Source organism: Monomorium pharaonis, chromosome 5, assembly GCF_013373865.1.
Source record: "Monomorium pharaonis isolate MP-MQ-018 chromosome 5, ASM1337386v2, whole genome shotgun sequence".
Lineage (NCBI taxonomy): Eukaryota > Metazoa > Arthropoda > Insecta > Hymenoptera > Formicidae > Monomorium > Monomorium pharaonis.
In genome coordinates, this window is record NC_050471.1 from 17,396,293 (window position 1) to 17,409,463 (window position 13,171).

The 13,171-nt window shown below is 37.3% G+C and overlaps 1 protein-coding gene across 4 annotated transcripts in view; it reads right to left on the reverse strand.

Moving 5' to 3' along the window:
* The window catches only part of LOC105837419 (recQ-mediated genome instability protein 1), a 123,998-nt gene that overhangs the window by 34,162 nt on the left and 76,665 nt on the right, over positions 1-13,171 (reverse strand). Inside the window, exon 10 of one of the 4 annotated variants that reach the window (XM_028189533.2) lies at positions 10,077-10,477. The exons of the other annotated variants lie outside the window; for them this stretch is intronic. Within the exon in view, the coding sequence (XP_028045334.1) occupies positions 10,364-10,477 (114 nt within the window). The 3' untranslated portion in view covers positions 10,077-10,363. Of the gene's footprint in view, positions 1-10,076; positions 10,478-13,171 lie in introns of those variants that run through there. 4 annotated transcript variants of the gene reach the window in all.

A 13,171-nucleotide genomic window follows, 5' to 3' on the forward strand; every position in this document is an offset into this window, starting at 1 on the left:
CATTTGCGCACAATACAATTGGACACGTTGGAATTGCCCATCGTGCTATTAGACACGAAACATTGCACACCGTTCAATTGCGCATTTAAACACAGTTCGATTGGACACAGTTCGATTGGGCACAGTTCGATTGGACACCGTTCGATTGCGTACCGTTCGATTGCGCACCGTTTAGTTGCAGATTGTTCAATTGCGCACCGTTCAATTGCACACCGCTTAAGTCGCAAACCCATGTGGGGCAGCGAATGACACACACACACACACACGGGACTGTCCCGATTGCGCACATAAGCGATTGGACACAGTAGTATTTCCCGATTGGACATAGTCCCGATTAGACACGGACTCGATTACACACGGACCCAATTGCACACGGACCCGAATGCACACGGATTAATTGCGCACCGACCCGATTGCACACGACCCATTTCCACACAGACCCGATTGCACATGGACCGATTGCACACCGACCCGATTGCGCACCGACCCGATTGCACACGACCCGTTTGCACACAGATCCGAGTGGACATGGACTCGATTGGACACAGACCCGATTGGACACGGATCCGATTGCGCACCGACCCGTTTGCACACGGACCCGATTGCACACGATACGATTCCGCATTGTAGGTAGTACATGGGTTAGCGACTTGGACGGAGTGGGTGCGAGAGGAAGGGCGAAGTCCCCCTTGCACTTTCCCGTATGTGTGTGTATGCATGCAAAGCATTCTCTGCACCACATAGGTTTGCGACTTTCCACGCAAACGAAATGCTCGAGATTATACTTGAATTTCGCGCACTTTTTGCATAATTGTGCCCAAAGTCTGTAGATGAATGACGGGGGGGGGGAAGGAAGGTCTTCCCAACCATTGTTATACATTTTGGCCACAAAATGGCCGGGGCCAATACGATGTATCAATTTCACCTTCCCCTTAATACTCATTCATTCTTTTCGTACAACAAACACTACACTGTAACCGCCGCTCGCGAGCAACGGCCAACTTCGCCTCCGTCCCTGGTCGCGGCCCTGAGCCGCCCGGGTGTCGGGGCGACTATCTTCGCGAGGTTTCCCGACGTCACACTAAGTTGGGCGCCAGGTACGTTAAGCGTACCACTCTGTGTGAACCAACTCGCAAACAAATGTTACAATATTTGAATCTCGGGAAAGACGGGCGCACGCTAGGCGACCGGGGCGTTAGCGGCTCCGAGATCCAGCTGCTCAGCCCTCAAATGGCAGAGGGGGGAGGTTCGGTGCGGGCGGATGGAATCGAGAAGGCGAGAGAATTACGTACACGACACAAATGTAACAGAAAAAGTAACAGTTGTATTTGACCGTAAGAATTACAGTAGAGGACGACTCTGCGGAGCGGTGGTGGCTCGCGCGCGTTACCAGGTGGCGTCCGCTGGGTATCAAATGGTGCGAGAACGGTATATTGAACGAGCGGGTTATGATGCGTACGCGGGAACTCTCCGACTTGTCTTACGCTTAACCCGGCGTCGTTGGAGGACGCCGACTCCCGCCAGGATGACCTCGCCAAGGGCGAACGGGACGGATCGCAACTCCGAGCCCGCGCGACACGCGACGGACTCGTGTTCTCCCGTGCTCTAACGATTCTCGCGAAGAATAAGCGCGACAATTATTAGTTATTCGCCAGTCCGGCGGTATAAGACGATTGCGTCGATAATAATCAGAGTACATTCACCGAAGGGCTCGCAGTAGCAGTGCGATCGACCAAATTATACAACAGTAACAACTAAAATTTTCCACGACGCGACAAGATACCGCGCGGGAGTAACCCGCGACACGACGACCGGACGAAACGACAAATGACTCGGCTGCGGATCGGGACGCACACGCAACGCGAAACTATCATGAAATACACAGCGCGTAGCGAAATCACGCGGACGGGCGTGATCGGGCGAGACGACGATGCTCCGCTGAATCCGCGAGCTCGTGATTCCAATGAATACGCCGAAAGATATTGCGATAAGTACGGGATTTCCTCGCGGCTCGCCCAACCCGCGAAATCGGTGGCTTTACAGTTTGTGTGACGCTCGTCTCACCACTTCGCCTCTCCCCTGCTGGCCTCCTCCGGGTCGGGATGACTCTCGTCCCTGCGTCCTTCCTCACAGCTCGGCTCGGGATTGTGGGACGCACGCACAGTTTTTGGCTCTACTTCCGCAGCATGAGTGAGGGATCCTGGATCTCGCGGGGGCCGCTCGGCGGCGCGCCCCACCTTGCCCCCGGCGTTCCCGGCCCTTGTATTGGTTGATTTCGCGAAAATCGATTTTCGCGCAGAGCGCGGTGCCCACGCTGTCGCCGGCTGATCGATCCACGCACGGCGGTCGATGATTATGGGCCCCGGGCACGGGAATCCTGGCGCTTCCTCGCGCGCCCGACTCTTTTCTCCTCGCCCGGCGTATCCTCCGCCATCGGGGCGTCGACGTATCTTGAGTTGTCGTGATTCTTTCGCCGGACTTCCCGCGGTATCGGGTCTGCAATCGCCCCGTCGGGATGTCGGCATCGCGCGCCGTTGCTGGGTCCTGAAAGCGTGATTCAGCGGCAGTATCGGAATTCTTACATGGCACAAACGGTAGGCAAGATAAGGGCGGCATTACCTGCGGACCCCCGCTTAAAAAAAAGGGTCCTTTTTAACTCCCTCGTTGCCCGTTCCTCTGCAATCTCCGGGAAGATTTTCCGTTGAGACGAGACGTCCGACAACTACAACGAGATCTTCATAGCCACCGATCTCCGCCGCACCCGCGGTATAACGCTCGCAAAAATCTTAACAAGTAATTAGATGGACAGCACGTGGGACGTCACACACACAAATTACAAGAGAATACGCTTTTGCGTCCGCTCCCGAGCGGGAGGACGCAGGGCCCGCGGGATGTTATTGCGTAAGGGCCCTCAGGGCCTTGTGACGGGCAGCAGCCTGCGGCTGTCACGTCACAACACATACACCTTATAACTCCAAAATGGCGCTCATGCGATGACCTTCCTTTCCCTCCCGTCGTTTATCTACAGACCTTGATTGTGCCTACAGAGCATGCATCTACAGCTAAGGAGTATATGCAAATTAAAGACCTATAATCAAAGATGCGTCAATGGCTCCCCACCGTGACTCTTGTCCGCCATCTTGTACCCATACTGGTGACTGGATGGGGGCTGGGGGGCTGGAGTCTGGAGTAATGGAGATAGTAAGAGTAAACAATGCGAGCCTGCTCCAAGTTCTACTCGCAACCATATAGCTGCTGCAAATTTAATTTTTCTTGTTCTTCCTGTGTATCGTCAAAATATAGTGACTCTCGAGAGTGCAGAGATTGAATTACCTTATAATTTCTGACACATTCCTTTAATCTATATTGCTCAGCACAAAGCACTCTCCCCTCTTCCTTGCCCAGCGTAGGTACGCAATGGCGGATAAACCATGTGATTCAAGTGACCAATCAAAATTGTGTTCGCCATTGGCGAATCTTTTATTATAGGTCTTTAATGCAAATGTGAACGCTGCTCATGCCGTTACATATTGTTGGAAATTTCGGCTAACTTCCACGAATTATATAAAATGTATTTGCATCACTCACAAACCTTTTTAATCAAACTTCACAACTTTTCACACAAACTTTAAACGATTCCATATAATACCTTTGTTTAATTAATATATTCCTGTTAAATGTTGGGTGAAAAAATAATTAATTACAAATAAACGAATGACTCACAAACCTTTTTAATTGCACTTCAAACCTTTTCATACGAAATACAAACGATTACACATAGCAATTATTTAAAAAAACGTTCACTTCCGGTCAAGTGTGAGCGAATTTTGTCAGCGAAAAATACGTGTCATGGAAATCCAGTCTAAGGACTCCCGCACAGACTTTTGCATAACGCATAACATAAATGCATAAGAAATTCGATTGGTTGATTTTGCTTATGGATCAATTAATTTGCTTATGTACATACGTTATGCGTTATGCAAAAGTCTGTGAGACCGCCCTAAATGTATCAACAGTTATAATGTATGAATATTCAAGATGCGCTTGATTTAACTGTGCGCGATTGAACGGTGTGTAAAAGAACTGCGCAATTGAACGGTGCGCGATTGAAAGCCATCACACAATGCCAGGCAACAGGCAATAGGAATAGGAAATAAAGGAGAGAAAAAGAGAAGATCCTTTCTCTCTTTCATTATTTCTGTTCCTATTGCCTGTTGCCTGGCATTGTGTTTAGGCCCTGAACCGTGTGCGATTGAACGGTGCACCATTGAACGGTGCGCAAAAAAAACCGTGCGCAATTGAACGGTGCGCGAAAGAACTGTGCGCAATTGAACCGTGTACAATTGAACTGTGTGCAAAAGAACCATATCCAATGTAATACGTTAATTTATTTAAATTAGTTAATAACATGCGTTGTGTCCAAAAGCAACGGTGTCCAATCGAACTGTGTCCAAACGAACTGTGGTAATTGAACGATGCGCAATTGAACAGTTAGCAATGTTTTGTGTCTAATAGCACAGTGGGAAATTGCAACGTGTCCAATTGTACTGTGCGCAAATGAAGGCCTCTCTGGTGACCCGTGCCGTTGAGTGAGTCCCAGATGCGCACAGTAATAAACGGACACAGCAGGCTGAGTGAAACGGACACAGTAACAAACGGACACAGTAACAAACGGACACAGTAATAAACGGACACAGTAATAAACGGACACAGTAATAACCGGACACAGTAACAAACGGACACAGTAACAAACGGACACAGACCAAATGCGCACAATGCACATGCGCACGGACCAAATGCACACACGGAAAGTCGCAAACCCATGTGATGCAGTGAATACTTTGCACGCACACACACACACACACACACACACACACACACACACACACACACGGGGGGTCAAGGGGGGCCTTTAGCCCCCTCTCCCGCACTCACCCCGTCCAAGTCGCTAACCTATGTGGACTTTACTCTGCTTGCAATGTACATGGATTGCATTTGGTCCGTGCGCATGTGCATTGTGCACATTTGGTCTGTGTCCGTTTGTTACTGTGTCCGTTTGTTACTGTGTCCGTTTGTTACTGTGTCCGTTTATTACTGTGTCCGTTTGTTACTGTATCCGTTTATTACTGTGTCCGTTTATTACTGTGTCCATTTGTTACTGTGTCCGTTTCGCACTGTGTCCGTTTGTTAAGGTGTTCGTTTGTTACTGTGTCCGTTTGGTCTGTGTCCGTTTCACCTAGCCTGCTGTGTCCGTTTATTACTGTGCGCATCTGGGACGTTCCCGTGCCGTCGGGGGGATGACTCTGGAGATGGTGGTCGTCCAAAGACACGCGGATCAAATACTCCGGGTTCGATGAGTCGCCACTTAAGACGTTTTATCTGGCGTTTTCGCCCTCCTCGCCGAGATCGCGACATAACGAACTACGGTGATATTAAATGTGCGGGTTATAAGAGTACCCATGGTTGTGATATGTAGGGCGCGCCAGGCAGATTCTCAGAAGTTTAAAAGAAAAAAAGAAAGAAAAGGAGGAAGAAAAAAAGGGGATAATTTATTTTATCTAGAGAACGATCAAGTTGCTGATTGAAGATTTATTTTTGTCTCTACCCTAAGAGCACAGTTGACAGGAAGTCGACTAAATGTCGACTTCTAAAAGTTGACAGAAAGTCAACTAAATGTCGACTTCTAAATAGCCGACTTCTAGAAGGAAAGTCACGACTAGCGCTGCGTTCGGGAAGCGCATATATCTTGTGTGTTATCAGTGCTATTGCTCAATTTGCGTCATTTATTAGACGGAAAAGATTTCGTGCTTGGGCCGACAAGAAAAAGAGAATCGGCGTAGTTACTAATGCATCGGAAAACGAAATGTTTGCCAAATTATTTATTGAGTTATCATAAATCGCAGATGACTTAGGAATAAAAATATCACCACCATAATGATTTGTTTGAAACAGGAGGTTCAGAATCACGATAATAAAGCAGCAAATTATGTCTATTTCTTTGATGTTTTGGGAATTCTCCCGAAAACTTTCCTTATATTTGACAGAACGAGTTAAACATCTACTCATAACCTTAAAAATATACTTCCATTCATTATTTCCGCATTTTCGATCTGGGGCCCTATTCTGTACCGGCTACTGACAACTATCGGCGTCATTGTGCAGGCTTTTTGTCATATAAAATATCTGCAACAACACCGATAGTAGTTGGTAGGCAGTACAGAATAGATCCCCCAGGTAGTAAGCTCACGTCATTTTGACGTTCCAAAATGGTCATTTACTGACTATTCTTAACGTCACGAAATGACGCCCTTATAACGTTAAAATGACGGTCGAATGTCACAAATTCCTGACGTCATGAAATGTACCGTATTTTGACGTCATAGAATGACGTGAACAATATGTTGTCAAAAAGATCTCTAAAAAATATCCTATTTCTGAAAATGATAACATAAAGAGACTTTTAAAAGATAACATATAATGTCAGAATTTTAACCAATGCGTCGTTTTTTGAGAACAGAAAGATATTATGAAACTAATATCTAAAAGATTTCTTAAATCGGATATTTTTAAAATGCAACTAGAGATAAAAAAATAAAATAAAAATTTCATTTTTTTTATTATTCTTATCAACAGTACGTACTAAATTTGGGACAAATTTTTATTAATTAATTAAATTTAAATTATATTATTTTATTTTATTCTTACTTGCCTCTGGTTTTGAACCCGGGATTACAAACCTTGTACTCTATCTGCTATACCAATTTGACTCATCGATATGGGTACTTGTTATTGTCTACATATACATATATGTTATAAACTGACGCAATTATATTATTTTTTATAAAAGCAATTAAATTTTGCAAAACATATTAAAAATAAATAGCATTAATTTATTTACTTATTAATTTCATTGTTAAATTTATCTTTTTCCATAACCTTAATAATTTGATGGAAATTGCGATCTATTTAGCATTAATACTTTGAAGCGTTCAAATGGTTAATTAGATAATTTTAACTATATAGATCACATATATTCTAAGAAAAATTGAATAGTACATTTATTATTCTGTTTTTGTATTCAGTACATGATAAATTTAGATTTTGTGCATTTTTTTGTGCGCAGTAATTGTAGACAAGCCATTATTTTTGAAAACATTATGATCCTTACTTTGAAAACATTAACATCCTTATGATAATTTTTTTTAATATCAAATGGATCTCTCATTCAGAATGCTATAGTGTTGTGTGATTTCTGAGTCAACTACGACGCGCATGGATGGCTCAAAAATCGGACAGCATTGTGATATCTTTTATGAGATATTAAGCTGATATCATTTAGATGTGATATCCTAAGGATAACATTTTCAAGAAACTTAAATGAAACTCTTCCATGAGATATCTCAAAGACCTCTCTTAGTAGACGTCTCTGATAAATGTTACCATTTGGACATCATTTCCAAGATATCTAAAGGTTTTATTAAAAAAGTTCTCTTAAAGTTTTCATTCTGATAAGCGTGTTGTCTGGGTAACTTCTACCATGAAAATAAATGTTCCATACAGCTATGAAAGTTTAATGGATACCTAATGGACGTCTATCTAACTTCCATCATGGAAGTAAATGTTCTATAGAGCTATGAAAGTTTAGTGGATCCCTAATAGACATCCATCTAACTTCCACTGTGGAAGAAAACATCCAATGGAGCTATGGATGTTTAATGGATCCCTAATGGATGTCTATCTAACTTCCACCATGGAGATAAACCTCCATTGGAGCCATGGACGTTTACTGGATCTTTAATGGACGTCTGTCTAACTTCCGCCATGGAGGTAAATCTTCAATGGAGCCATGGAAGTTTACTAGATCCCTAATGGACGTCTACCTAACTTCCGCCATGGAGGTAAATCTCTAATGGAGTTAAGGAAGTTTACTAGATCTCTAATGGACGTCCATCTGACTTCTACCATGGACATAGACGTCCCATGGATCTATGGAGGTTTAATGGACGTCCATTGGACATCCACTGGATGCCAATTTCTATGTGGGTCCTGAACCAGAAATCTTAAAAATATAAGAACACTATATATAAGGCCAGTACGTCTTGTAATATCCAAATAATATACAATTTTTATTTTGACCTTGAAACTCAAAATTTAAATTTCGAGATTTTCACAAATTCAAAATAGCCATTAGAAGCGCTCTTAAAAACAAGAATTTTTGACGCAAACTAGAATCCAATATCTCAAACCATTCTCGAGTTATAAGCAATCCAAAATTGAAAAACTACCCCCCAAAAAACAAAAATATAAGCTCTCCTGATGGTACTGGTACTAATCCGGCCTTCCTCCGATGTCTGGTTCATGAGATATAGTTTATTTAAGGGTTTTACTTGAGAATATACGAGTAAAATGTTAATTAACAAATGAAAAATTGTTACTAAATAAATTAATTTTACTAATTTCACCATGCTAAATTAAAATAACTACCTCAAAATTTATTATATCAAACTTTTATGAGCCTAACTATTAATTTTCTAATCGTTTATTGCTAATAAACAATTAGAGCTTATAAAAATTAAGGGCACGACTAAAATTAATAACAGAATTATTACGCCGACCCTGTGCGAATAAGAATTACATTTTACTAATTAACGAATTATTTCATTAAGCTCCAGAGTATTGCATAAGCCTTAAATAATATAAAATTGTTGTTATAATAAACCTAACAACTAAACATTAAAAACTTTATAATTATCTTGGACTCTGGACATAAAAGTCTCATAAAATTTTTATCTTGATCAGCTTAAATTTACAGTCTATGGATATAATTATCACAGATATATATAATTATATAACTAACAATCACTTTTACTAATATCAAAACTCTACTACAAGTTAAGAACAATTTTTGAGGCTTTTGCAAGATACCTGACAAGCGTATAAACTATCAAAGCGCATATAATTGTAAACGTTAATTAAGAGTAATTTTAATCGACCGTAACATTATAATTAATAATATGTATTGGCACCATCGCTCTCGTAATCAGTGAATCCAAAAACCTATATGGTGTTTGCATTTCATGAGTGTTTGTAAAAATTCGGGCCTCAAAGAATTAGTCAAAAGCTTCGCCCCCTGCTTTCGGTTACTCAGAACAATTAACTAATTAAAATATTTTTGATGATTACATAAGCGATTACTTACCGATTTGATGACCTTCAAATATATTGTCAAGGTCATTATTCTAAACAACTTTTTCTTATACATGTTACCGCCACTCAACCTTAGTTTTTGAGTTATACACAAAAAGTTATTAACAAAAAAAGTTTAATAAGTACAATACATGATAATTATTCATTATAGAAGAGGTAACTCCGATGACCTTGATCATGACATATGTCGTCAAGTTCATCGAAGCTACCTCTCCTATACTGAATAATTATCATGTATTGTACTTATTAAACTTTTTTTCTTAATAACTTTGTATATAACTCAAAAACTAAGGCCGAGTGGCGGTAACATGTATAAGGAAAAATTGTTCAGAATGCTAACTGCTCGCTCGTTTATTAATTTAAATAGTACTTGATTGGTTAATTTTATACGCTGCTTAATATTTTTGTTCTAAAGAAATAAAGTTTTACCATATTATATTCATGAAAAAGTATGTGCATGAATTACGTAATTCTCTTTGAATATGTTAATCTAGTAAAAATACTATTACATTTAAATCATTAAAACAATTCTTTTTTAATTTTTTCTACATAAATATTTATTATTATAAAAAAATATTTTAAAATAACATTAGTTTCTTGCTTAAATTTTATTCATTATTTATTTTTTTTTGAAAATGTCGATTTTAAAAATAAAATAATAAATAAAATTTATATGATAGAAACTATGTTATTTTAAAATATTACACATTATTATTAACATATTATTGTTTTGAAAACGTTAAGAACTCTTATGTTACAAAATATGTGTGAATAAAAAGTTACATGGAAAATTCCTTAATCAAATTTTAAAATAGAAATCAGGATATTTTGGACTAGAATAGAGGATATACCGAAATAACATTTAAACATTTTATTCCAATTGCTGATTTGTTCTCTTTACGAAAAATATCGTTTATTATAAATTACACATAAATACAGAAGAGAAATATTTTATAATTTCATCCTTGTAATGTACAATATTTATCTAACTTAAAGTTACAATTTCTTGCAGTTATTATTTAGTGATTTGATTTCAGTATTACTCTATTTTTATAATAAATCTGCATTGTTTATCAAACTTTTGAATTCTAAGATTACTGAACATCTTCAGTTTATATATTTTATGATTTTATGAGGACCTCTTCATAAGATCTTATTATTGCGCAGGCAACTGTATGACATCAATGACTTTGGGCATTTGATCTTGAGCCAATTCTATTTTCAATAATGCATTTAGGTTTTGAATTTCTTGTTGTGCCTTGCGTAAATTCTAAAAAATTCAATTTTAAGAAATATTATTTTTCTTAAAAAAACATATGTATATCTAGAAAGTTCAAAACAAAGCCTACCATAATAATTTTTTTGTGGAAAAACTAAGAAATAATTAAGAAATCGGATTTATTCAATTGTAAAGATCATATTTTAATCTATTTAATATTTAAATTTATTAAAACTATTAAAACATGTAACCGGTATGCATTACACAACAAAGAATAAGAGAAATTTTATTAATCCCTTAAAAAAACCTTAAAAAGGTAAAAAAGATACGCCAAGTACATAAACGCGTGCTTTCCAAAATAAATTTGAGATCAATACAGTTAGCCAAGTATATTTTAAAAGACTTAAAGAAGTTTAATAAACATCTATTAAAAAATTGCTTAAACGGGCTTGATGATTAAATGATTAAAATCAACCAACGGGATTATAGTGAAGCAAAAACTTGGCGTGCCCGGCTCGTATTTTTTTTGAATTTCCAAAGCTCTATGTTATTGATATTGATAAATATATATACAAGAATACAATTAATGTGATTCGGATATTGCTTTACTATCTGTCAATTTCTGCTTTATTATATGTTATCACTTATATTCCCATTTTTCACATAATTTTTGAATAGAACCATTTTTGAATGCGTTTATATACTTGACATATATACTTGACATATCTTTTTTAACTTTGTGAAGTTTTTCATAAGTTATTAATTTTTTTATTATTTTATTCGTACAAATAATTTTCATATTGTTTAACATTGATCATTTTAAGTCGGGCGTTTTAAGTCGGGCACGCCAAGTTTTTGCTTCACTATAATCCCGTTGGTTGATTTTAATCATTTAATCATCAAGCCCGTTTAAGCAATTTTTTAATAGATGTTTATTAAACTTCTTTAAGTCTTTTAAAATATACTTGGCTAACTGTATTGATCTCAAATTTATTTTGGAAAGCACGCGTTTATGTACTTGGCGTATCTTTTTTACCTTTTTAAGGTTTTTTTAAGGGATTTCACTTTTTTTTGTAAAAATTAAAGAGTTACTTCTTTTTTAATTACATTAAGTTTTATTATACATATTTTTTAATGTGTTAATTTGATATGTATGTATGTATATATGTATATATTTTCCATAATTTATTTTATTTTATTTGTTCTGTAAAAAATATGAATGCATTTTTAGCATTTCAAGGCCAATTGCATTTCTTTATACTTAAATCATTTATTAACATCCATTTTGCGCTTTTAGTACATATCATGTTTATGTAATGTCCATCTATTATGTTTTCACCGTGATAAAAGATTGCACTAATATTTTTATACTTATTTGCATTGACAGATAAAAATTTTTTATTAATATTTTTGACATTTATTACATATATATTATGTATATTATTTGTTATTATTATTTATTTATTTTATTTTTATTAATTTTATTAAATTTTTTCGTGTACTAATAATATCACTTACATTACTCACATTCAGACGTTGTAATTTTATTATTAATTTTTATATTAATATTTTTGACATTTACACATATATCATGTATTTGTTTATGTTATATATTTATTTTATTTTTGTTAACTTATTATACTTTTCTCGCATACCAAATTCACTATTTATATCATAAAATAATTTTTTATATGTTTAGTTTTATAAAATTATATGTAAGCACATTGTGAAGCCCCTTGAAGGACACACCGGCTTTGCGTGTGTGTGTGCATGTATATGTGAATTTGTAGAAAATAACTCAAATAAGCTTTTTTGCGCAAGAAATCTCAAGATCACAGAATTATTAAGTTTATTATATTTTTTTGCATACCAATATTCACCACATATATTACGAAATAATTTTTATTTTAGTTTTATAAAATTATATGTAGGCACATTGTGAAGCCCCTTGAAGGACAAACCGGCTTTGGGTGTGTGTGTGCATGTATATGTGAATGCGTGGAAAATAACTCAAGTGAGCTTTTTTGCGCAAGAGATCACAAGATCTTAGAATTATCAAGTTTATTATATTTTTTCGCGTACCAATATTCACCACTTACATTACAAAATAATTTTATTTTAATTTTATAAAATTGTATGTAGGAACATTGTGAAGCCCCTTGAACGACAAACTGGCTTTACGTGTGTGTGTACATGTGATCTGTGGAAAATATCCAAGTGATCCAAGTGAGCTTTTTCGCGCAAGAGATTACGAAATCTCAAAAATGAGTGTACCAATTTTAATCGGAGTAGTCGCAATCGAAAGCTGACATCAATATTATATAACAAAATTGCCATTAAATTTTTGATTATGATTTTAGTTTCTGAGATATTTTAACTGAAAGTGAATTTGACAGCTAAATTCCAGATAAAGCTTAGTAGCGGCGTGACATTTGCATCATTTGCATCATGCAGCAAAATTATTTATGTACTTGGCGTCGCGCCGCTACCGCGTCGCTTGATATATAAACGTATAAATTTATATAAACATTTTATATTAACAATAACATAATCATGAATTAAAAACAAACATTATTCGATCAAAACTGAGTCTTCTAATATTTCTTGTATAGTTTTATATGCCTTTCAAATTCATTAAACTGCGCACCGGATAAATTTTTGGTCTGAAACACAGTTACAAATTAACGTCAGTGAACCTAGCACCCCTAATGCTAAAAATAATTCGAAAATACCGCATAATTTTCT